This window comes from Piliocolobus tephrosceles, chromosome 13 (genome assembly GCF_002776525.5).
Source record: "Piliocolobus tephrosceles isolate RC106 chromosome 13, ASM277652v3, whole genome shotgun sequence".
Classification (NCBI taxonomy): domain Eukaryota; kingdom Metazoa; phylum Chordata; class Mammalia; order Primates; family Cercopithecidae; genus Piliocolobus; species Piliocolobus tephrosceles.
The window spans coordinates 107,025,971-107,050,856 of record NC_045446.1 but is presented as its reverse complement, the minus strand read 5'-3'; the positions used below and the strand labels follow the sequence as shown (position 1 = coordinate 107,050,856).

At 45.8% G+C, this 24,886-nt stretch overlaps 1 protein-coding gene across 10 annotated transcripts in view; it reads right to left on the bottom strand.

Annotated features, from left to right (window-relative positions):
* Positions 1-24,886, bottom strand: part of CEP164 (centrosomal protein 164) — an 86,631-nt gene that overhangs the window by 60,004 nt on the left and 1,741 nt on the right. For 9 of the 10 annotated variants that reach the window (XM_023208321.1, XM_023208318.1, XM_023208326.1 and 6 more), the window contains exons 2-4: positions 14,729-14,831; positions 9,147-9,258; positions 2,012-2,207 (exon numbers count right to left, since the gene is read on the bottom strand). In XM_023208321.1, coding sequence (XP_023064089.1) covers positions 2,012-2,207; positions 9,147-9,258; positions 14,729-14,810 — 390 coding nt within the window. In that variant the 5' untranslated portion in view covers positions 14,811-14,831. The remainder of the gene's footprint in view (positions 1-2,011; positions 2,208-9,146; positions 9,259-14,728; positions 14,832-24,886) is intronic. The other variant, XM_023208324.3, reaches the window with a different exon arrangement.

Genomic DNA, 24,886 nt, shown 5'->3' with positions numbered 1-24,886 from the left:
AGAAGGAGAAAAAAAAAGTCCACCAACCTTATCAAGGACACTCAGAAAATTTTTAACAGGGAGAGAAGAGAAGCATAACAAATGACCCGAGACTTGAAAACTCAGTCTAGCATTGTCTACCAAACAAACCAGTTGGTATTGCTTGAGAGACCTCCACATGGTCACAGACCCTCTGGGCTAGAAAAACTTTTAAAAACTCAACCACCCCTCTACAAACATTCACACTGAACCCCAGTTGGCTGTGAGTGCACACCTCCAGAGAGTCCAAACCACTTGGGCCCAGGCTGCCTGCCTGGCTCAGAGCTGTCCCCTGGACAAACTCAAGTTTGAGGCACCTGTCCTGAGCCCTAAGAACCATACTGACAGCCCAGGGCTGTCCCATTTTCTTCACTTCCTGCAATCACGGAAGGAACTCTTTTTAACAGAGGGCTCTAAGAACCCAATCGCACATCTGTATCTCAGTCCTCTACCCAGCTCTCCACCTCAGAACCCTCACTTCATTCCATCTCCCACCTTTCGTCAAGCCACAGCCTGCCCAGATGCCTGACTACCATTTCAAATAATCTAGGGTCCGTGAAAAGCCCTGTGGTCACCTTTTGCCGTTCAAAAACATAACATTGGAAAATCCAGCCTAGCTGGAAATTATCTGCCCTCTTTTCTCCATCTGGAGGAATGGGCTTGTTACCGTGTTTCTCAAAACATGAGTAGTATGTCAGGGAGGGGAGGGAAGAGAGAAGTGTCTGCAGAGCTTGGACCAGAGGAAGCACAAGGCTCTGGAGGGAAATAAAAGCTGTAAGAGCAAAACAAGTGGACCACTGAAGAGGGTGGAAACGATGTTCCCAGTGCTCCCCACTGGCTGAGCTGAGTTCCTATGTTCGTCCCTCTCTTCAGCATGTCCCACCTGCCCCAGGCCTGGGTAAAGGGACCACCACAGCATTCTGGGAGAGCCTGGGCCTCAGTCTGGTATGGCTCCAGGTCTTAGTTGCTCCACCTAAATCATGTGGGCAATAACTCCACCTCCTAGGTTCAGACGTACTAAAGGGACAAATAAAACAATAATTAATATGAATACTTTGAACTCAAATACAAAAGCTACTTATAACCAAGGAAATCAGGCTGGGCATGCTGGCTCTCGCCTGTAATCCCAGCACTTTGGGAAGCTGAGGCGGGTGGATTACTTGAGGTCAGGAGTCTGAGAACAGCCTGGCCAACATGGTGAAACCCCATCTCTACTAAAAATACAAAAATTAGCCAGGCGTGGTGGCGGACACCTGTAATCCCAACTACTCAGGAGGCTGTGGCAGGAGAACTGCTTGAGCCTGAAAGGCAGAGATTGCAGTGAGCTGAGATCACGCCACCGTACTCCAGCCTGGGTGACAGAGCGAGACTCCATCTCAAAAAAAAAAAACAATAAGGAAATCACATTGCAATTAAACTTCAGTTACCCACCACTCAGTGAGGACACTGGCAACAATCTAGATGAGCACATAAAGCCCAAGGCTTTTCTTTGGAATCTTGAAGGCACCCGGTGTTTTGACAACTAAATTATGGCTACATCTGACATCTAGGAATTCACACCGCCTTAAGACAAATAAGGAATCCACACTGGGGAGGCCTGACTCTGAATAGGAGAAAGGACACTTCACTCAGCTCACTGGCCTCTGCCAACCACTTTCAGTCCCCACTCTCCAGAGCAGCAGATGCCATTACTGCTACTACCATGGAAAAAACCATTCTCAGAAGAGCACTCTCTCTCATCAATCCTATTAGGTAACATGCACTTCCCAAGTGGGGAGAAAAGGAAATGTGTAGACATGGCAACAACTTCCAGAATTCCAAAATCTGAAAGGAAAATCGACCAGAAGACAGGCAGTTTAGATGATATACTATCAAGAATTTACCATATTCTGACTGTTGTCTTCAACCTCCCAGCTGCAGACACCTAGAGGTTCCCAATGTCCCTCCAGATTTCAGCCCTGGCCTCTCTGGGAGGAGGCATCCACTGACTCACCAGGGAACTTTTGGGGGTCTCTTTGTCCTTCTTGTCTTTCTTTTCCTTTTTTTTTTTCTTCTTAATGGCCCCTGAAGTTGACAGCTTTGCCCGCTCTTGGATCACCAAATTCCGATAGTGTTCATCACATGGATGGTCCCACGTAGACTGCCCGTTGGCAAAGTTGAAATAGTAAATGTCACCTGTGATGTCCTGGCTGGGGACGGGCAGAATTCAGAAGTTAGTCCCTGCTCAGTTACAAAAGAAGAAAAAGAAAAAGAGGGGAAAAAAAGAAAAAGGGAGAAGAGGTAAAAGAGGAGGAATAGCGGGGGTGGAAAAGGGAAGGAGAAGATGGAATGAGAGGGGTTAAGAGCGGAGGGAAGGAAAGGATTAACACAGAGTCAAAGGGTACCATTTGGTTAAGAAGGAGTTAGCTTAGATATGGGAAGAAAGGATTGGGATACCTAATCTCTAGATGCTGATGTATAATCACTGGAGTTCTTAAGAATGCATGCTGGACTAGTATAGGAACAAACTTGGTTTTATTTAGATGGAGAAGTATAAAAACTATAGTATGTTGAACATTAAGTGCTAGAATAAATCTTAATATTTTAATAAACAGTCTGAGGAAGAACAACGCATTGTGAGAGCTCTGGTTTTACAGAAGACTCTAAACTCATAAGAAGCAGTAATCCTGCCGGGCGTGGTAGCTCACGCCTGTAATCCCAGTACTTTGGGAGGCCGAGGTGGGTGGACCACCTGAGGTCAGGAGTTCAAGACCAGCCTGACCAACATGGAGAAACCCCATCTCTACTGAAAATACAAAATTAGCTGGGGTGGTAGGGGGCGTCTGTAATCCCAGCTACTTGGGAGGTTGAGGCAGGAGAATCACTTGAACCCGGGAGGTGAGATCATGCCATTGCACTCCAGCTGGGCAACAAGAGCAAAACTCCATCTCAAAAAAAAAAAAAAAAAAAGTAATAATCCAAGCTAGTGTGGACCAATGGTAGAAGAAAATAATGTAGGAGGTATTCTTCAAGAATCTGTGTTTCAACATGGACAAGTCCAAAATAAGCCACTCATCTCATCCACCATTAACAACAATCTATTAGGACAGCTAACAGGAAAAATGAAGTCCACTCACAATAGTAATGCAAAATATTTTATACTCACGCATAAATCTAAAATGTGCGAAACCTTTATAGAGTTTTACTGAAAAGTCAGAAAAAAGAAAAACACCCACGGGAGAGGCATTCAGTATTCCAGAATAGAAAGACTCAAGTCTGTAAAGATGTCAATAATCCCAAAATTAATATATAAATCCAATACAATCCCAATCAAGCTCCTTATGAAATCTGACAAGCCGAATCTCAATTCAAACATAAGAGCAAACGAAAAAGAAATGAGAAAATGAGCAGAAATAAAAAAAATCAGGGGTAAAAAAGGACACTGATAGAAGATATGCAAATGACCAATAAGCACATGAAAAGATGTCCCACATCACTAAACATTGGGAAAATGCAAATCAAAACTATTCTGAAATGCTACTTCACACCGTAAGCATAGCTATTATCAAAAATCCAAAAAATGAGCCTTGGCAACATAGTGAGACCCTGTCTCTAAAAAAATGAAAAAAATTAGCCAGGCACAGTAACACACATCTGTAGTTTCAGTTACTCAGGAGACTTGAGGTGGGAGGATTGTTTGAGCCCAAGAGTTCAAGGCTACAAGGCTAGGTGCGGTGGCTCACACCTGTAATCCCAGCACTTTGGGAGGCCGAGGCAGGTGGATCACCTTAGGTCAGGAGTTCGAGACCAGCCTGATCAACATGGTGAAATCCCATCTCTACTAAAAAATACAAAAATTGGCTGGGCATAGTGGCTCATGCCTGTAATCCCAGCACTTTGGGAGGCCAAGGTGGGCAGATCACGAGGTCAGGAGTTCAAGATCAGCCTGACCAACATGGTGAAACCCCGTCTCTACTAAAAATACAAAAATTAGCCAGGCGTGGTGGCACGTGCCTGTAATCCCAGCTACTTGGAAGGCTGAGGCAGGAGAATTGTTTGAACGGGGGAGGTGGAGGCTGCAGGGAGCCAAGGTTGCACCACTGCACTCCAGCCTGGGTGACAGAGCAAGACTCCGTCAAAAAAAAAAATTAGCTGGGCGTGGTGGCATGCGTGTATAATTCTAGCTTTTGGGAGGCTGAGTCAGGAGAATCACTTGAACCCAGGAGGTGAAGGTTGCAATCAGCTGAGATTGTGCCATTGACCGCCAGCCTGGCAGACAGAGGAGCCCTTGTACACTGCTGGTAGGAATGTAAAATGGTGCTGCCACTTTGGTAAATAGCACGGGGGTTCCTCAAAAAAATTAAATCAAATTTAATATAAAATAAAATTTAACTTAAATATAAAATATATTTTACAATAGATTAAATAATTTTAAAATAGCTGGGTACCATGGGGCACACCTGTAGTCCCAGCCACTTAGGAGGCTGAGGCAGAAGGATCCCTTGAGCCCAGCAGTTTGAGGCTACAGTGAGCTATGATTACGCAACTGCACAGCCTGGGTGACAGAGCAGTACCCCATCTCTAAGAAAAAAATTAATTTAATTTAATTTAAAATAGAATTACCATGTGACCCAGCAATTCCATTTCTGGGCATATACCCAAATGAATTGAAAGCAATAATTCAAACAGCTATTTGTATACCAATAATCACAGCAGCATTATTCACAATAGCCAAAAGACGGGAAGAAGGCCAAATGTCCATTGACAGAAAAATTGATAAATAGGGCTGGGCACAGTGGCTCACGCCTGTAATCCCAACACTTTGGTAGGCCGAGGCGGGCAGATCACTTGAGGTCAAGAGTTTGAGACCAGCCTGGCCAACATGGTGAAACTCCATCTCTACTAAAAATACAAAATTACCTGGGCATGGTGGCACGTGCCTGTAATCCCAGCTACTCAAGAGGCGGAGGCAGGAGAATCGCTAGAACCCAGAAAGTGGAGGTTGCAGTGAGCCAAGATCGCACTACTACACTCCAGCCTGGGTGACAGAGCGAGACTCCGTCTCAAAAAAAAAAAAAATGATAAATAGAATGTTGTATATACATGCAATGGAATATTATTCAGCCTTAAGAAAAAATTCTCACGCATGCTACAACATAGATGCACCTTGAGGATATTATGCTAAGTGAAAGAAGTCAGACACAAAAGGACAAATATTGCATAATTCCACCTATATAAAGTACCTAGAATAGGCAAATTCATAGAGCCAGAAAGCTGAATGGTGATTGCCAGAGATTAAGGAGAAAGGAAAATGGGGAATTCATATGTAATGGCTATAGAGTTTCAGTTTGGGGATGAAAAAATTCTGGAGATGAATGGTAGTGATAGCCATGTAACATTGTAAATGTACTTAATGCTGCTGAATTGTCCACTCAAAAATGCTTAAAATGGTAAATTTCATGTTATATATATTTTACCACAATTAAGAAAAAATATATATAAATGTATTGACTTCACTATGACAAAAGAAAGCATAAACCAAATTAAAAGATATGTGACTGGGATAAAATAGTAGAAATAGTGGTAAGATACCACTGGGTAAGATACTATTACCCAGAATACCCAGAATAATCAAAGAGTTCTGTCACCTTAACAAAAATAAAAGATAAGCAATCTGCTAGACAAAAAGGCAAGAGATATAAACAGGTAAATCACAAAAGATCAACAGATGGCCAGTTCAACTCTACAAACAACTTGGGAAATGGAATTTAAAATGATCCATTGTTATTTGTTGCCCGTGGATTGACTATTTTTTTTTATTGACAATTTTTTAATTGATGGTATTTCTAGGCTGGGCGCTGTGGCTCATGCCTGTAACCCCAACACTCTAGGACACTGAGGCAGGTGAATTGCTTGAGCTTAGGAGTTCAAGACCACCCTGAGCAACATGGCATAACCCCATCTCTACAAAAAAAATACAAAAATTAGCCACGCATGGTGACATACACCTGTAGTCCCAGCTACTGGGGAAGCTGAGGTGGGAGGATCTCTTGAGCCCAGGAGTTAGAGGGTGCAGTGAGTAATGATCATACCACTGTACTCCAGCCTGGGCAACAGAGCAAGACTCTATCTCAAAAACAACAACAACGACAACAACAACAAAAACTTCAATATACTAAAAACGGAATAAAAAATTGTCCTTATTTGCAGATTACATTTTTCTACAGGGTAAATATGTACTAGAGACATTAAAGAAAACCTAAATACTGCAAATGGAAACAGACCATGTTCATGGGTTGAAAGTACTGTTTAAGATGTCAATTTTCCCCAAATTGATTTACAGAGTCAACTTAACCACAATAAAAATCCTAATAGGAAACTGACAAGCTCTTCTCTTTTTTTGAGACGGAGTTTCGCTCTTGTCGCCCAGGCTGGAGTGCAAAGGCATGATCTCGGCTCACTGCAACCTCCACCTCCCGGGTTCAAGTGATTCTCCTGCCTCAGCCTCCCTAGGAGCTGGGATTACAGGCATGTGCCACCACGCCCGGCTAATTTTGCATTTTTAGTAGAGATGGGGTTTCTCCATGTTAGTCAGACGGGTCTTGAACTCCTGACCTCAAGTGATCCGCCCGCCTCGGCCTCCCAAAGTTCTGGGATTACAGGCATGAGCCACCGTGCTCGGCCTCGGAAACTGACAAGCTATTCTAAAATTCATATGGAAATACAAAATACCTAGAATGTGACTTTGAAAATGGAGAACAAAGTTGGAGGATTTACCTTAAATGATTTCAAGATTTATCATAAAACTATATAATCAAGACAGAATGGTACTGGTGTGAAGACAGACAAACAACTCAGTGGAAGAGAGTAGAGGATCCAGAAACAGCTTCACTTCATGGCCAATTAGGAAAATATCTAAATGTCCTTCAATGTAAGACTATTCAAATAAATCAAGATTTTTGAAAATTGTGATACATCTCTACACAGGAAAGTATGCAGCTGATACAAGAATGAGTAGGCCTACACAAACGGACATAGAAGAACAGTGTATATAATAAAGTGCTTATGTTTAAAACTAAACCATTGTGGGGGAGGGGGTGCATACATGTGTATTAAAAGAATCTAGAGAGAATTTACCAATTAATAGTAATTACCCTTAGGAAAAGAAGAAGGGTAAAAGACGGGTAAAGAAGAAGGGTAAAATGTATCTATACCTACGTTTTAATGACTCATTTTATTTGTTTTTGAGACAGGTTCTCTCTCTCCCCCACGCTGAAGTGCAGTGATGCAATCTCGGCTCACTGCACCCTCAATCTCCCAGGCTAAAGCGATCCTCCTAACTCAGCTTCCGAAGTAGCTGGGACTAAAGGTGCATATCACCACCTCCACTTAATTTTTGAATTTTCTATAGAGACAGAGTTTCGCCAGATTGCCCAGACTGGTCTCAAACTCCTGAGCTCAAGCAATCCCCCAAACTCGGCCTCCCAAAGTGCTGGGATTATAGGTGTAAGCCACCACGCCTGGCCAATTTATTTTAAAAAGTGAAAAATAGGCCGGGCGCGGTGGCTCATACCTGTAATCCCAGCACTTTGGGAGGCCAAGGCAGGCAGATCATAAGATCAAGAGTTCAAGACCAGCCTGACCAACATGGTGAAACCCCGTCCCTACTAAAAATACAAAAATTAGCCAGGCGTGATGGCACATGCACGTAATCCCAGCTACTCAGGAGGCTGAGGCAGAGGTTGCAGTGAGCCGAGATTGCGCTATTGCAATCCAGCCTGGGCGACAGAGCAAGACTCCGTCTCCAAAAAAAATTCACACTCTCCTTACAGGATAAAAAAGGGTGTTAGCCACCACTATCAGGTATATAAAGGCAGCTGGCATAAAAGCTGGCACGCAGCTGGCCCATAACCAATGACAGTTTCCTTCCATCCATCAAGTTAGGTATTGGAAACAGAATCCACTCCTATAAACTTATCCTACAAACATGACCAGAAGTCCTTAGCACCTCAAACACTGTGTAAAGTCCTGACAAATTTACTTCAATAGAGGTGGGAGAAGGTTAAAGGAAAGGTGGCTAAAAAGATCAAGAGAACAGGCTGGGCTCAGTGGCTCATGCCTGTAATCCCAGAACGTTGGGAGGCCAAGGCCGGTGGATCACCTGAGGTCAGGAGTTTGAGACCAACCTCGCCAACATGGAGAAACCCCATCTCTACATACAAAATTAGCCAGGTGTGGTGGTGCATGCCTGTAATCCTAGCTACTCGGGAGGCTGAGGCAGGAGAATCGCTTGAACCCAGGAGGTGGAGGTTGCAGTGAGCCGAGATCATGCCATTGCACTCCAGCCTGGGCGACAAGAGTGCAATGTTCCCAAGGGACACAGAAACCCTTTGCTGGTCTGCAGGGCCTCACTGCAAACCTCTTCAACACAAGCATCTCATTTTATTTTATTTTATTTTATTTTATTTTATTTTATTTTATTTTATCTTTTTAAGTAGTAGTTTTATTTATTGTGGTTTTTTTTTTTTTGAGATGCAGTCTCGCTCTGTCACCCAGGCAGGAGTGCTGTGCCGCAACCTCGGCTCACTGCAACCTCTGCCTCCCAGGTTCAAGTTATTCTCCTCAGCCTCCTGAGTAGCTAGGACTACAGGTGTGTGCCACCACACCCAGCTAATTTTTTGTATTTTTAATAGAGACAGGGTTTCACCATCTTGGCCAGGGTAGTCTCGAACTCCTGACCTCAAGCAATTCACCCACCTCAGCATCCCAAAGTGCTGGGATCACAGGTGTGGGCCACTGTGCCTGGCAAGACCAGCATCCATTTTAGACATGCTAAGGAGGTGAAGTTGTCAGGAGTAACAACACCCCCTCAGCACATCCTAAACAGATGCTGGTGCTAGAGGACCAGATCCATGGCAGTAGCTTCTGTGGCCTTAGATATAAGCATTGAACCCCATCCTAGGGACTGTCCAGTCAGCCTACACTGAAGCCTGAAATAGCAGGCAGCATAGCAGAGGGGTGGCACAGTATTGTCCCTGACTGTACAGGATAGGATTGGAAAAGTAGGCCAGGCAAAACTCATCTCCAGTATTAGCTTCCCTCGGCCTCTGCTAGGCCAAGTCACTGGGCCACACCCCCTACTGACTTACCATGGTTTCCACTCCCCAGGCAGTGGGGCCACAATGCCCTCCCGCGCCAGCCACATCAGTTTTGGTTCCTTGATGGGATCAATACCAATCTCCCGGGCATATTCAAGAATTTCTGAAAGGAGAGGCAGAGGTGGGAAAGTAAAAGAGATGAAAAGAAGAAAAAAACTCTCAATCTTTTTCTACTTTGTCTTTTCTCTCCATCAATGAGAAAATCATATTCTTTAAATTATAAACAATAAACATATAATTGTTTCCTTACAATTTATAAATGGTACACTTGAATCCAAGCATGCTATCTCTACACTACAATGATATAATCTGAAGCCAAGCATTAAAAACGCAAAAAATAGGCAGGCGCGGTAGCTCATGCCTATAATCTCAGCATGTTGGGAGGCCGAGGCAGGTGGATCACAAGGTCAAGAGTTTGAGACCAGCCTGGCCAACATGGTGAAACCCCATCTCTACTAAAAATACAAAAATTAGCCCAGTGTGGTGGCATGTGTCTGTAATCCCAGCTACTCTGGAGGCTGAGGCAGGAGAATTGCTTGAATCTGGGAGGAGGGGGTTGCAGTGGGCCGAGTTCACGCCATTGCATTCCAGCCTGGGTGACGAGAGCAACACTTCGTCTCAAAAATAAATAAATAAATAAAGGTAAAAAATAAAATAAAACCAAGACTTCATTCCAGCAGGGGCTTCAGAGGCAAGAACCCCAAAACCATAGCCAGAACCACCCAGGATGAGCACAGCCTTACCAGAAGGTAGTAAGCTCTCCCAGGATTTGCAAAAGCTTGGTGCAAAAGCACTCATCATTCAGTCAACAAACATGTACTGAACAACTACAAGTGACTGTGCTCCTTGAGGACATTACAAACACACAAATGGAGTACAACCCAGGTGACACATGCTGTAATGAAGACATGTCCTGTATGCTATGGGTGCAGAGAGAAGGCAGTGACTGATTCTGCCTAGGGGCAGGGAGCTATCTGAGCTGAGAAAGTGGATGATACTCAAGCAGGCTGAACCCCCACTCACTGAACCCTCTCTTCCATGAAGGGAGTTGCCTCTTTTTCAATGTTGCTATATATTATGACCCTAATACTTTTGTTCTGGCTGGGTGCAGTGGCTCATGCCTGTAATCCCAGCACTTTGGGAAGCCAAGGTGGGAGGATCGCCTGAGTCCAGGAGATCAAGACCAGCCTGGGCAACACGGTGAGAACTTGTCTCTACAAAAAATACGAAAATTAGCCGGGCGTGCTGGCATGTGCCTATAGATGCAGCTACCCAGGAAGCTGAGGTGGGAGCTTACTTTCTAGTAGAAGAGACAGCCAACAATGAGCTTGAGGAGGTCAAGGCTACACTCCAGCTTGGGGGACGAAGCAAGACTTCGTCTCAAACAAACACACAAAACTTTTTTGTACTCTGGAAATCAAGTATTTAGAAAAGCTCTTTTGCCACAGAACTGAAGGACAGTGGAGATATATGTACTGTCTTAAGCACTATCTCAGTCAGGCACCGTGGTTCATGCCTGTAATCCCAGCACTTTGGGAGGCCAAGGTGGGCAGATCACTTGAGCTCTGGATTTTGAGACCAGCTTGGGCAACATGGAGAAACCCCGTCTTTATAAAAAATACAAAAATTAGCCAGGCATGGTGGCATGTGCCTATAGTCCCAGCTACTCAGGAGGCTGAGGCAGGAGAATCGCTTGAGCCCAGGAGACGGTAGTTGCAGTGAGCTGAGATCCCGCCATTGTACTCCAGCCCGGGCGACAAGAGTGAAATCCTGTTCAAAAAAAAAAAAGAGCTATCTCATGTACAGTAAAAAAGATAAATGAGATAATCATTGGAACATGTCACCGGAACCCCCAGAAATGATTAAATAAATAGGCAAATGACATCAGTGCTTAAGCTGGTAATAGCCCAGGCCAGAAGGGCATCACCAACGAGCCATCGCAGTGGAGAATTTGGAGGCTGACGTACCTGGGAACTAGGAAAGAGAAAATATTTTTTCAAAGGACTGCCTGGAACTTGACTGACCAGACTAATTTATTCATTTTTCACAAATATGTTTGAGTGTCTCCTACGTACCAGTCACTAGGAGCCATGAATAAGAAAAAAACTAGTCACTGCCATTGTGGAGCTTACCTTCTAGTAGAAGAGACAGCCAGCAACGAAGTAAACAGTTAAATATACAAAAACTAAAACTTCTGATAAACGCAATGAAGGAAGTAAATGAGGTATGAGCTAGAGAACGTCAGGGTGGAAGAGCATTCCTTTAGAAATGATAGTCAAGGAATCAAGCTATTGCACTCCAGCCTGGGCAACAAGAGTGAAACTCCGTCTCAAAATAATAATAATAATAATAATAGAAACGATGGTCAAGGAATGCCTCTCAGCAATGTTGACAGTTAACTGAAACCTGCACAAGCGAAAGGAGCCAGCCATGCAGAGCACTAGAGAAAGAGCATTCAGGCAGAAGCAGCACAGGTGCAAAGGATGTGTGACAACCGGTAGCTCTGGGGACTGTCAGAAAGCCAGTATAGCCAGGCATGGTGATGCACACCTGTAATCCCAGTACGTTGAGAGACTGAGGTGGGTGGATTGCTTGAGCCCAGGAGTTCAAGACCAGCCTGGGCAACACAGCAAGACCCCATCTCTAACAACAAAATACAAAAATTAGCTGGGCCTGATGGCATGCACCTGTGTAGTCCCAGCTATTTGGGAGGCTGAGGTGGGAGAATCACTTGAGCCCAGGGGAGGGGGTCAAGGCTTCAGTAAGCCAAGTTCACGCCACTGCACTTTAGTCTGAGTGACAGAGTGAAACTCGGTCTAAAAAAAAAAAAAAATTCCAATGTGACTGGTAGAGACAGCCAGGTCACAGAGCCCTGCAATCCCATCAAGGGTGTTATGTTGAGTTATGGGGGTGGGGGGTACCAAAAGCACAACCCTGATGTGATCTGCTTTATAAGCAGTAAGGCTAACTGATTAGGAAGCTACTGAGATAACCCAGGAAGAGAAAATGGTGGCTTGAGGTCAGAACGCCTACACCTGGACTGGGCAGAAGAAAGTTTTTATAAACATCCTTAGAAAAACCTTTGACTCCATTTACAACAGCAACCAAATGTATACAAATTTAAGAAATATGCCGGTCATGGCCGGGTGCAGTGACTCACACCTCTAATCCCAGCACTTTGGGAGGTCGAGGTGGGTAGATCACCTGAGGTCAGGAGTTCAAGACCAGCCTGATCAACATGGTGAAACCCTGTCTCTGCTAAAAATACAAACATTAGCTGGGTGTGGTGGCGTGCACCTGTAGTCCCAGCTACTCAGGAGTCTGAGACAGGAGAATCACTTGAACCTGGAGGTTGTAGTGAGCCGAGCTCACGCCACTGTACTCCAGCCTGAGCAACAAAGCAAGACTCTGTCTCTAAAGAGAAAGTAGGAAAGAAAGAAAGAGGCCAGTCGTAGTGGCTTATGTCTGTAATCCCTGCACTTTGGGAAGCCCAGAAAGGAGGATCACTTGAACCCAGGAGTTCAAGATGAGCCTGGGCAACACAGTGAGATCCTATCCCTATAAAAAAAAATTTATTTTAATTAGCCAGACACACGGCACGCACCTGTAGTTCTAGCTACATGGGAGGATCACCTGAGCCCACGAGTTCAAGGCTGCAGTGAGCTATGATGGAGCCACTGCATACCAGCTGGGAGACAGAGTAAGACTGTCTCTATAAACAAAAATATGGAAAACAAACAAACGCCCTATGCTATAAGCACAGTCCAATATTTAACATGAGATCCATGTATTCCTAGAGGTGCAAGAATTGTGCACCCTGCTCTCAGGTCCATGAACCACCTGAATTATAAGCAAACTTTGTATGCTCAGATCATAACTCGTCAGAATTTCAAAGAAACTTTCACTCCAAAAAACTGCTTAGTGCTTCAAAGTGCAGGCCCTATGGCCAGGCACAAGTGGTTCATGCCTGTAATCCCAATACTCTGGGAGGCCAAGATGGGCAGATTACTTGAAGTCATTTTGAGACCAGCCTGGCCAACATGGCAAAACCCCATCTCTACTGAAAATACAAAAAAAATTACCTAGGCATGGTGGCACGCATCTGTAGTCCCAGCTACTGGGGAGGCTAAGGCAGGAGAATCACTTGAACCTGGGAGGCGGAGGTTGCAGTGAGCAGAGATCCCGCCACTGCCCTCCAGCCTGGGCGACAGAGTGAAACTCCCATCTCAAAAAAACAAAACAAAACAAAACAAAAAGTGCAGGCCCTAGAGTTTGAATACCTGGAGATGGTTCTAGCCACACCACTTAGAACAGAACTGTATATCCACAGGAAGTTAATCTTTCTGTGCCTTGGTTTCCCCATCTGTAAAATGGGGATAATAATAGTACCTAACTCAGAGAGTTGCAGTGAGGGTTGAAAAGGTAATACACGGGCCAGGCATGTGTCTCCCGCCTGTAATCCCAGCACTCTGGGAGGCAGAGGTGGGAAGATCACTTGAAGTCAGTTTGAGACCAGCCTGACCAACATGGTAAAACCCCTTCTCTACTGAAAATACAAAAATCAGTTCCCCAGGTGTGGTGGCGGGCACCTGTAGTTCTAGCTACTCAGGAGGCCAAGGAACGAGATTTGCTTAAACCTGGGAAAGGGAGGTTGCAGTGAGCCAAGATCACAGCACTGCACTCCAGCCTGGGTGACAGAGTGAGACTCTGTTTCAGAAAAAAAAAAAAAAAAAAAGGTAATAAGGTAATACATGTAAAGTGCTTAAAACAGAGGCTGGCACATAATAAGTTATGTTGTTATTGTTCTTAATAATGTTATTCTTGTTGTTTAAAAAAACTCTGCTGTAAGTTTGTATTTAGGAAATTGGGTTTCCCCTGGTCTCAGAACACACTATATTTAGATATCCCCTAATATGTTTCTATTTAAATCTAATCATTGCTCTAACTCAGAGACAGCAAATTTTTCTGTAAACAACCGGATAGTAACTATTTTAGCCTTTGTGGGTCATATACCTCTCTTACAGCCACACATCTCTGCAGCTATAGCATAAAAGCAGCCACACACAATACATAAACCAGTGTGGCTGTTTTCCAATGAAGGTTTATCTACAAAAACAGGCAAGTAGCTGGGCATGGTGGCTCATGCCTGTAATCCCAGCACTTCGGGAGCCAGAGGCAGGCAGATCGCTTGAGGTCAGGAGTTCGAGACCAGCTTGTCCAACATGGTGAAACCCATCTCTACTAAAATTACAAAAATTTGCCAGGTGTGGTGGTGCATGCCTGTAGTCCCAGCTTCTCAGGAGGCTGATGTGAGAGAATCACTTGAACCTGGGAGACGGGGGTTGCAGTGAGCTGAGATCATGCCGCTGTACTTCAGCCTGGGCAACAGAAAGAAACTGAAAAAAAAAAGTCAAGAGGCCAAGGTAGGCTCACATCGGACCTAACCCAAATACACTAAGCAACTCTGTACATGTACCATACTTTGCACTGAAAGAACAAAAATAAACCAGACATAATCCCTGTCCTCAAAAAACAAACACAATACACCACTGGCCTCTTCACAGACTTGTTACCTTGCTCACTAGGAATGTAGGTCTCATCATAATCTTCTTCCAGAACCAGCTGATCTCCTATGCGGAGGGGTCGTCCAGCCATGACTCATCTGGGCGCAAACACCTAGATCCCAGAGACCCCCACCAAAAGAGAAAATCAGTGACCAAGCTTAAGAGGGGAAACGATGGCGCTGGGTCACGGAGCATCTGGATCCAACCAGACCCTGCATAGCAATTTGGCCAGGGCCTTCCCAAGTGCCAGGTATAGTGGAGGGTGAAACCAACAACTCAAGGCTCACAGGTTCTGCGCCTGGAAAAGGTCTCCCAAAGGCTTGATGAACACTTGGTGAACCACAAAACATCTTCAAGCCTGGCTCTGTCAAGAGTTTGACTTTGTACCTCCCCCAGATAGAAGAAACAATGACAACACAGAACCACCAAGTAGAAAATCCTAGGGACACCAAAGTAACCAGCAGCACACAGACACCCATACACCAGCACACTTCCGTGGCACACCCCCTCTCAACACATACTCCTGTCCGGATGTCTCGATTCATAACCAAAATGCCCTCAGGAAGCTTACAATCCAGTGGTGGGAACGACCTCAAGAGCAGCAGAAGGCAGAAGGGAAAAAAGCTTCCTGTTCTGGGAGTACTAAGATAAGGGCAAAAAATTCCCCCAAAGAAAGGAAGGAAGGAAGGAAGGCTGACAAGAATTCTGATGGTGGAGAAAGGCATTCTAGACAGAGGGAGCATCTCGTACAGAGAGGTGTTCGAGTGCGGATACCAGCGTGTGTGACCCGCTGCTCACACAGAGCCTCGCAGACCATGCTAAAGAGCCTCCACCCTGTCCTACGGCAGAGAGGAGGCACTGAGGGCTCTGGTGAAATAAAGTATCACAGGGTGGCCTTTTTTTGAGGACAAGAACTCTGGCAGGACTGGCACAGATGGATTGGAGAAATTAGAGACTGTGTCAGGAAAACCACCTGAGGAGGCTGCTGCCCAGGGGCAAGATGATGAGGGCTTTAACTAGGGCAGCAGCAGGGGAATGAAGAAGGGACAGTCAGAACGGACCCAGCGATGTTAAGCTTAATAGGACCAGGATATGAGGGAAAGAGTGGAAAGGAGCTACATCCCTCCAAAATTCACATACGTATATATTGTACCTTTTTTTTTTTTTTTTTTTTTTTTTTTTTTTTTAACAGAGATGGTGTCTCACTATGTTGCCCAGGCTGGTCTTGAACTCCTGGGTGCAAGCAATCCTCCCGCCTCAGCCTCTCAAAGTAAGAAAAATTCACATATTGAAGCCCTAATCCACAATGTGACTGGATCTTTAGGAGGTAATTAAGGTTAAATGAGGTCATTAAGGTTAAATGGCCTGATAGGATTAAAAAGAGAGAAAGAGAGAAAGGACCAGGAACCAGGGTGGCAGATGGGGCCCACTGCCTAGTGGCTTAGAGCTCTCTCTCTGCCATATGAGGACACAGCAAGAAGGCAGCTGTCTGCAAGGCAGGAACCCGGAAGAGACCTTGATATGGGCCTTCTAGCTTCCAGAACTATGAGAAAAGAGATTTCTGTTGTTTGAGCCCCCTAGTCTACGGTATTGTGTCATGGCAGCCCAAGCTAAGACAGAACCCAAGGTTTCTAGCTCCAGGGATGGGGCGGTACCAAATTCTTCAACTGACAAGTCGGTACACTTCTAGAATTGCTCCTCTCTTCCCACCCCTACCTCGGGACCCCAGTTCCCACCAACTCTCCCCATGGCAGCTCCCATGCTGCAGCCTGATGAAGCAGGTTGCCTGGGAAACTGCTGCCACACACAGCCCTGCTCAGAGCACCTCCCCGACCCGCAGAGCAGTTGGCCACACCAGATGTGACCAACAGGAGTCTGGAGCCACAAGTCCGGACCTCTCCCCACTTCCTCAGAAGCTGCCACTGTTCCTCCTGGAGCAGAAAGGATGAAATGGCCCTCTTCAAGCAGAAAGGCCCAGCTATTAAAAAGGTTAGGATCTGGGAGAATGCATCAAGCCCAGGCGGCCGTCGAAAGGCTGGAGGACTCACCTAAACATGTGGAATCCCAACACCGGACAGCCAGGGCCAAAGCCATATCCCCCTCAACATTGGGTGCCCTGGAGGTTCCAATCCTGCCCACCCACCACCTATCAATCCGCCCTTTCCCCCAGGCCCCTGTCCTCCTCCCCCAGGAGCTCCCCAGGGCAATCCAGCTTTCCTCTGACATGCAGCCCCTCATCCTGTGCCACAGCCAGCGTATCCAGGATGCCAACCCTCGGGTCCCTACCCTCCTCCGTACCCACTGCCTGCCCCTGGAATCCCTCCTGCGAATCCCTTGGCTCCTGGCACGGTCAGACCAGCAGTGATGGTGGACAAGAAGAGGCAGAAGAAAATGAAGAAAGCTCATAAAAAGAAGCACAAGCACCACAAGCATGGCAAGCATTCCTCCTCTTCCAGCAGTGACTCTGACTAAATACCGGCCCTGGACCCTTCCCTCAAGTCTCACCAGTTCTGCTTTCCCCATCAAGCTTCAGATGCCATGTTGCACTGGGGGAAAGTAGCCTTTGTGCTCCCCACCCCCTACCCGCACCTGAGCCTCACCCTGCTGTTGAGCCCTGAGTGGCTAGGGAAAATGGGAAGAGGATTGCCATGGCCTGGCCATCTTCTTGCTGCTTGGATAGATCATACAGTTAATGAGTTTAGCAGGGGAGCTATTTTTTTGAAGGCGATGAACTAAATGTTGAAGACAAGTTTGAGATCTGTAAAATGTGATTTTTTTTACTTCTGCTTATAATACTTGTGATTGGGGAGGTTTGTGGAAATGTAATTACGATGAAAAACCTCTATCTTTTTTGTAATGTTGGCATACTTGGGGAATTCAGTGGCAAATACATCCCCCAGCAGGCCTTCTGTTGGTTGCACTAAGTGCAAGGCTGCTGGGAAGTAGAGTCCGTTCAGTTGACGAGCTTTGACTGCCGTTTTGGAACCTCACCTCTCCTCCCTAGCCCAATATGCTGTCTCGGGTCCTATTCTCGTTCTCCAGCTCTCAGTCCAAATAAAATTATTTCTCTGGTTAAAAAAAAGTCAGGATCTGGCCTGGAAAGAGTATTCAGGAAATGGCTGGATCTGGAGACTCTGAATCTATTCCAAGTTTCCTAGAGAGCCCTGACAAGCAACAAAGGATCCATCACGGACTGTTTACTGTGGTCCCCCTCTCTGTACCATGATAGCTAAGAGGTGGGCAACAGAGGAGTCCTGCCTGAGGACTCACAAGACATGGTTCCCTTTGTCAGTGCACTGACCCTGAAGGAAGCCAGCTTCTGCCCCTCTCATTCCCACCATGCCACCTCCAAGCAGGAAGCAAACACCAAAGAAAAAGGGCTTCTTTCAGCAGTACATAAGCTGAAGTGGGAATGTGCTACCAACCCTCAGAAGAACCCGTAACATCCTGCAGACATGATGCCCCACTGTGCTACACACACAGAGGTGACGTACGCCTGACCACTGCTGACTCTTAAAAAGCTGAGCAGAAAAGGACCAGGAACCAGGGTGGCAGATGGGGTCCACTCCCTGGTGGTTTACAGTCACCTGAATCTTTAATCCTCTTAGGGAGAGGAGAAGAGAAAAGGAAAGAATCCATGGGCTCTAGGGCCCAGTGGTGGCCTGAACACTGGGGTGAATAAGCACTTCTCAAGCATGTACTCTATATGAGGTACTGTCTTAACTACCTCAGAACTTGAGAAATTCTGCATTTGAGAAATACTATCCCCTAGATGCGTTCCATCTCCAGAAAGCACAGGACAGGTAGTCTCTGTCAGCATGGCAAAAAGACTCATTTGCTACATACGTAATTATCTATATTTACCTTTTGTTTTTCTTTTTTTTGAAACGAAGTCTCCCTGTGTCACCCAGGCTGGAGTGCAGTGGCGTGTTCTTGGTTCACTGCAACCCGTCTCCTGGGTTCAAGCTATTCTCCTGCCTCAGCCTCCCGAGTAGCTGGGATTACAGGCACCTGCCACCATGCCCGGCTAATTGGATTTTTAGTAGAGATGGGTTTTCACCATGTTGGCCAGGCTCATCTCAAACTCCTGACCTCAGGTGATCTACCGGCCCTGGCCTCGCAAAGTGCTGGAATTACAGGCATGAGCCACCACGCCCGGTGATATATTTAACTATTTAAAGATCAGGAAAACTCTGGAAAATCTGAATTCATGGATCATCCAAATTCAAATAAATGTTCTGCCAGAAAAAAATTAAAATATGGATGGGTTGTATTCTACCTTCTTTCCTTACCTTTTCTGGCTCTAGAAAAGATATGGGCAAGGACAGGTCCAAAAGGGCAATGAATTAAAGAAAAAAGGAACATGAGAAGAGAAGTCCTATCTATTTGTCTGTATGCAGTAGCAGGATGGCTACTAAAGATCATCTAGTCATTCGAGGAATATTTATTGGGCACCTACCATGTGCATTTATTTCTACGCGCTACAGATGCAATCGTGATTAAAACCAGATTCAGCTGCTGCTACTCTTGATCTAGTCTGGGAAGGGAGGGAGACAAACCAATCAGTCACAGAGAAATGTATAATTAGAACCAAGGGAAATGCTCTGAAGGAAATAAGCCTGATTTAGATGATGCCTACACTGAGAACTGAAGGATGAGTAGGTATTCACTAGACAAAGAAAATAAGGAAAGTGTGCTCTAACAGACGCATGAGAAAGTCCTTCAGCGGAAAGCAACACTAGGCGAGAAGCAGCACAGTTGGAGATGATGCCAGGGAGGCCAGTGGGAGCCAGGCCATGCAGACTTGGCCTTTATCATAAGAGAACTAGGGCTGGGCACAGTGGCTCACGCCGGTAATCTCAGCACTTTGGGAGGCCAAGGAGGGAGGATCACTTGAGGCCCGGAGTTCGAGACCACCCTGAGCAACTTAAGATGGCCCTTTCTTACCCTGTACAAAAAAAATTTCAAAATTAGCCAGGTGTGGTGGTGTATACCTATAGTCCCAGCTATGTGGGAGACTGAGGTGGGTGGATCGCTTGAGTCCAAGTGGTCAAGGCTGCAGTGAGCCTTGATTGTGCCACTGCACTCCAGCCTCAGTGACAGAGCAAGACCCTGTCTCAAAAAAGAGAGAGAAATGGAGGCCAGGAAACGGTTTTTCCAGATAACACATTTTGAAAAATTACTCCAGAAGCTACTAAGAGTACAACCTAAAGCGGAGGCCAGATTGGAAAGAAGAAAATCAGGGCTGATGCAGAGATAAGGTAGAAAACCACGAGCTAGGCTAGGCAAGAGGCAATAGTAACCTGAGCTGGAGTGGTAACAGAGAGGATGAGATGTCTAAGAATGTAGCCCTTGGCCGGGCGCGGTGGCTCAAGCCTGTAATCCCAGCACTTTGGGAGGCCGAGACGGGCGGATCACGAGGTCAGGAGATCGAGACCATCCTGGCTAACACAGTGAAACCCCGTCTCTACTAAAAAATACAAAAAACTAGCCGGGCGACGTGGCGGGCGCCTGTAGTCCCAGCTACTCGGGAGGCTGAGGCAGGAGAATGGCGTAAACCCAGGAGGCGGAGCTTGCAGTGAGCTGAGATCCGGCCACTGCACTCCAGCCTGGGCAGCGGAGCGAGACTCCGTCTCAAAAAAAAAAAAAAAAAGAATGTAGCCCTTGGGCCAGGCACCATGGCTCACACGTGTAATAACGGGCTTTAGGAGGCTAAGGCATGAGGATCACTTTAAGCCAGGAGGTTGAGACTAGCTGGATCAACACAGTGAGACCCCATCTCTACAAAAAAAGTAAAAATATCAGCCATGCATGGTGACACACACCTGTAGTCCCAGCTACTTGGGGGACCCAGGTGGGAGGATCCCTTGAGTCCTGGAGTTCAAGGCTACAATGAGCTGTAACACCACTGCACTCCAGCCTGGGTGACGGAACAAGACCCTGTCTCTAAAATAAATAAATAAATAAGTAAGTAAGAATGCAGCCCTTCGGTCGGGTGCAGTGGCTCACACCTATAATCCCAGCATTTTGGGAGGCCGAAGCAGGCGGATCACGAGGTCAGGAGATCAAGACCACGGTGAAACCCTGCCTCCACTAAAAATACAAAAAATGAGCCAGGCATGGTGGCAGGTACCTGTAGTCCCAGCTACTTGGGAGGCTGAGGCAGGAGAATGGTGTGAACCCAGGAGGTGGAGCTGGCAGCAAGCTGAGATCGCGCCACTGCACTCCAGCCTGAGAGACAGAGCAAGACTCCATGTCCAAAAAAAAAGCAGCCCTTAGATCTGCCGTGGCAAATAAATAGGACATGTCCTAATATCTTCCTCTAGGCCTAAAACTGTGAGGGACATCACTAGTCAATCATGGCACCCTAGACATGGCCTCAGAACCCTCAACATTGTTCACTATATAGCAGTTACCAACAGATCAGATGAAACCCAGTGAGATCTACTTGCTGCCTAGCCTGAGACCTTCTGTGAGCCACAGAGCTCGGAGGGGTCATCCAACTGCACTCATGCATCTCCTAGCAATCTCAGAATCAGGCAAAAAAGGAGTGGCTCATGCATTTCCTCCAGGAAGCCTTCCCGGCCAACCTTATCCTCACCTGTCAACCCAGAACCACCTTAACACTGAGCTCATAAGTTTCATGTGTTCCCAGGCAGATTACTCTCAATATTACTGTTTTCTTTCTTTCTTTCTTTCTTTTTTTCTTTCTTTCTTTTTTTCTTTCTTTCTTTCCTTCTTTCTTTCTTTCTCTCTCTCTCTCTTTCTTCTCCTTCCTTCCTTCCTCCTTCTTTCCTTCTTTCCTCTTCTCTCTTCTCTCTTCTCTATTCTTTCTCTCTTCTCTCTTCTCTCTCCTCTCTCTCTTTCTTTCTTTTTCAGATGGAGGAGTTTCACTCTTGTTGTCCAGGCTGGAGTACAATGGCATGATCTCAGCTCACTGCAACCTCCACCTCCCAGGTTCAAGCAATTCTCCTGCCTCAGCCTCCTGAGTAGCTGGGATTACAAGTATGTACCACCACGCCCGGCTAATTCTGTATTTTTTTAGTAGAGGCAGGGTTTCTCCATGTTGGTAAGGCTGGTCTCAAACTCCCAATCTCAGGTGATCTGCCCGCCTTGGCCTCCCAAAGTGCTGGGATTACAGGCGTGAACCACCACGCCCAGCCAATATTACTTTTTTCATGAAAATGTGTTTTACCTCTCCAGTTAAACCATAAACTTCTGAGGGCCAGGTCTCCTCCTCTGGAATTTTCCAATGAAGCCTAAAATAAGCCTCCATAAGCTGTCGGAGCTGAGTTACTGCTGTAACTGCTAATATAAAACCAAGGAATAGGCCAGGTGTGATGGCTCACACCTGTAATCCCAATACTGTGGGGGACCAAGGCCTAGGATCACTTGAGCCTAGAAGTTCAAGACCAGCCTGAGCAATACAGTGAGACCCTGTCTCCAAAAAAAAAAAAAAGCCAGGCATGGTGGCATGCACCTGTGGTCCCAGCTACTCAGGCTGAGGCAGGAGCTATGTGATCAGATGGAAAAGAAGACAGAGTTACATAAAGAGTGTAAAGTAGGAGGCAGAGGCAGGAGGATCACTTGAGACCAGGAGTTTCAGGCTGCAGTGAGCTATGATTGCACCACCATACTCCAGCCTGGGCAACAGAGTGAAACCCTATCTGAAAAAAAAACACACACACACACACACACACACACACACAAGGAATCTCAGGAGCTAGGAAGGCCCTCAGTAGTTCTGGTCCATTGTTCTTCCCATACTAAAATTTTCCTCTCTGTGCTTTAAGTGACAGACAGCATAGTGGTCAAAGCACCAGCTTTGGAGACAGAAGACCTGGATTCAAATTCCAGCTCCCTCACTTAGCAGCTGTATGGCCTTAGGCAAGGTGCTTCACCTCTCTCAGCCTCAACAACTGCATGTGTATAAATCAAACAATCTTAATAAAAATAAAAAAGGCTGAGACTAAAATGAAACACTTATAAAGTGCCTAGCACAGTCCCTGTATACAGAAAATCTTACACAAATTTAGCTAGTACTATAGATTCTATTTTCAATTCCATAGATAATTCTTAACTACTAGAAGGTCTAATAGTAAGCCAATAATCAGGTTCTAAAAAATGTTCCCTGATACCTCAAGTCTGCCTTCTGTTCATCGGGGGACACCCTAGGATTCTCTAGCTATAGTAATCTAAGTATTCCCAGTTCCCTTCCATTCAATACATATCAGTTTCCCAGTCCTTCAATATCATGGCTGCCTTGCTCTGTACTTTGTCAGCATAGCTAGAGTTTTGCACATCTGTACCCTAACAGAGCATATATACTCATAGGCATAATGAGGGTTCCCTGTATATTTATTTCTTCCATCCTGCTCCAACAATTACAAAGAAGGTTGACCACAGAAAAGATTGACTGGAGAAGGCAATGGGGAGAAGGTGGAACATGTTAGAGTTGATTACACAGTGGTAATGAGCAAAGGCTTTGCAACATTCTTGACGTTGAATCCCAGCTCTGCCTCTTACTAGCTGGGCAGTCTCAGTTTTCTCATCTATTAAATGAGAGTAACAACAATTTCCATCACAATGTGTTGTGAGACTTATATGATTCAATATATGTAAAGTGCTTAAAATATACTAAGATCTCAATAAATGTTAGACACATACATTATTATTACTGCTATTCACATATTTAAAGGGCTTATTCTACCTTGCTCCAAAGAACATATCCAGAACCAGGCAATATAAGTTAAGGCCATTCAGACATTAAGTAATCACTTTTTTTTTCTTTTTTTTGAGACGGAGTCGCCCAGGCTGGGGTGCAATGGCGCGATCTCTGCTCACTGCAGCCTCTGCCTCCCAGGTTCAAGTGATGCTCCCGCCTCAGCCTCCCGAGTAGCTGGGATTACAGGGGCCTACCACCACGCCTGGCTAATTTTTGTATTTTTAATAAAGATGGGGTTTCACCATGTTGGCCAAGTCTCGAACTCCTGACCTCAGGTGATCCACCCACCTTGGCCTCCCCAAGTGCTGGGATCACAGGCGTGAGTCACCGCGCCAAGTAATCACTTATGGAACATCCACCATGGGCCAGACACTGTGCGATGTGTTAGGGCTACAAACCTGCTTACACATGGCCCTGAAAGTGAGCTCAGCCTACCTGAGAAGCCAAACATGTAAAAACATGACTACAAAATGTGTTACATGCATTAAAGGATGTAACATAATATATAACAGAACACAAAGGTAAGGGCAAATCATCTTAGGAAGATCAGGGAAAGCCTCACAGAGTAGAGGACATTGAGATAGTTCTTGAAGGATCAGCAGACGCTCACCAGGATAAGCGGAGTAAGGGAATTCACAGCAGAGGAACACGTACAAAGGCAAAAAACAAGAAAAGCATATGGTGGGTGCAAAGAATTAATTATGACAACAAAGGTTTATAGTCACTGAACACTTCCTATGTTCCAGGAACTGTACTAAGTGCTCTATATATATCATCTCACCTCATCCTCTCGGCAAAATAGAGATTATCTTCACTTTTCAAATAAGGAAACTGAGGCTTAGCAAAGTTTAAAAAAAAAAAAAAGCCGGGCGCAGTGGCTCATGCCTGTAATCCCAGCACTTTGGTAGGCCAAGGTGGGCGGATAATGAGATCTAGACCAGCCTGGCCAACATGGTGAAACCCCGTCTCTACTAAAATACAAAAAATTAGCTGGGAGCAGTAGTGAGCACCTGTAGTCCCAGCTACTCAGGAAGCTGAGGCAAGAGAATCACTTGAACCCAGGAGACAGAGACTGCAGTAAGCCAAGATGGCACCACTGCACTGCAGCCTGGGCGACAGAGCGAGACTCCATTTAAAAACAAAAAAAAATCCCAGCACTTTGGGAGGCCGAGACGGGCGGATCACGAGGTCAAGAGATCGAGACCATCCTGGCTAACACGGTGAAACCCCGTCTCTACTAATACAAAAAAAAAAAAAAAAAAAAAACTAGCCGGGCGAGGTGGCGGGCGCCTGTAGTCCCAGCTACTCGGGAGGCTGAGGCAGGAGAATGGCGTAAACCCGGGAGGCGGAGCTTGCAGTGAGCCGAGATCCGGCCATTGCACTCCAGCCTGGGCCGCGACAGAGCGAGACTCCGTCTCAAAAAAAAAAAAAAAAAAAAAAAA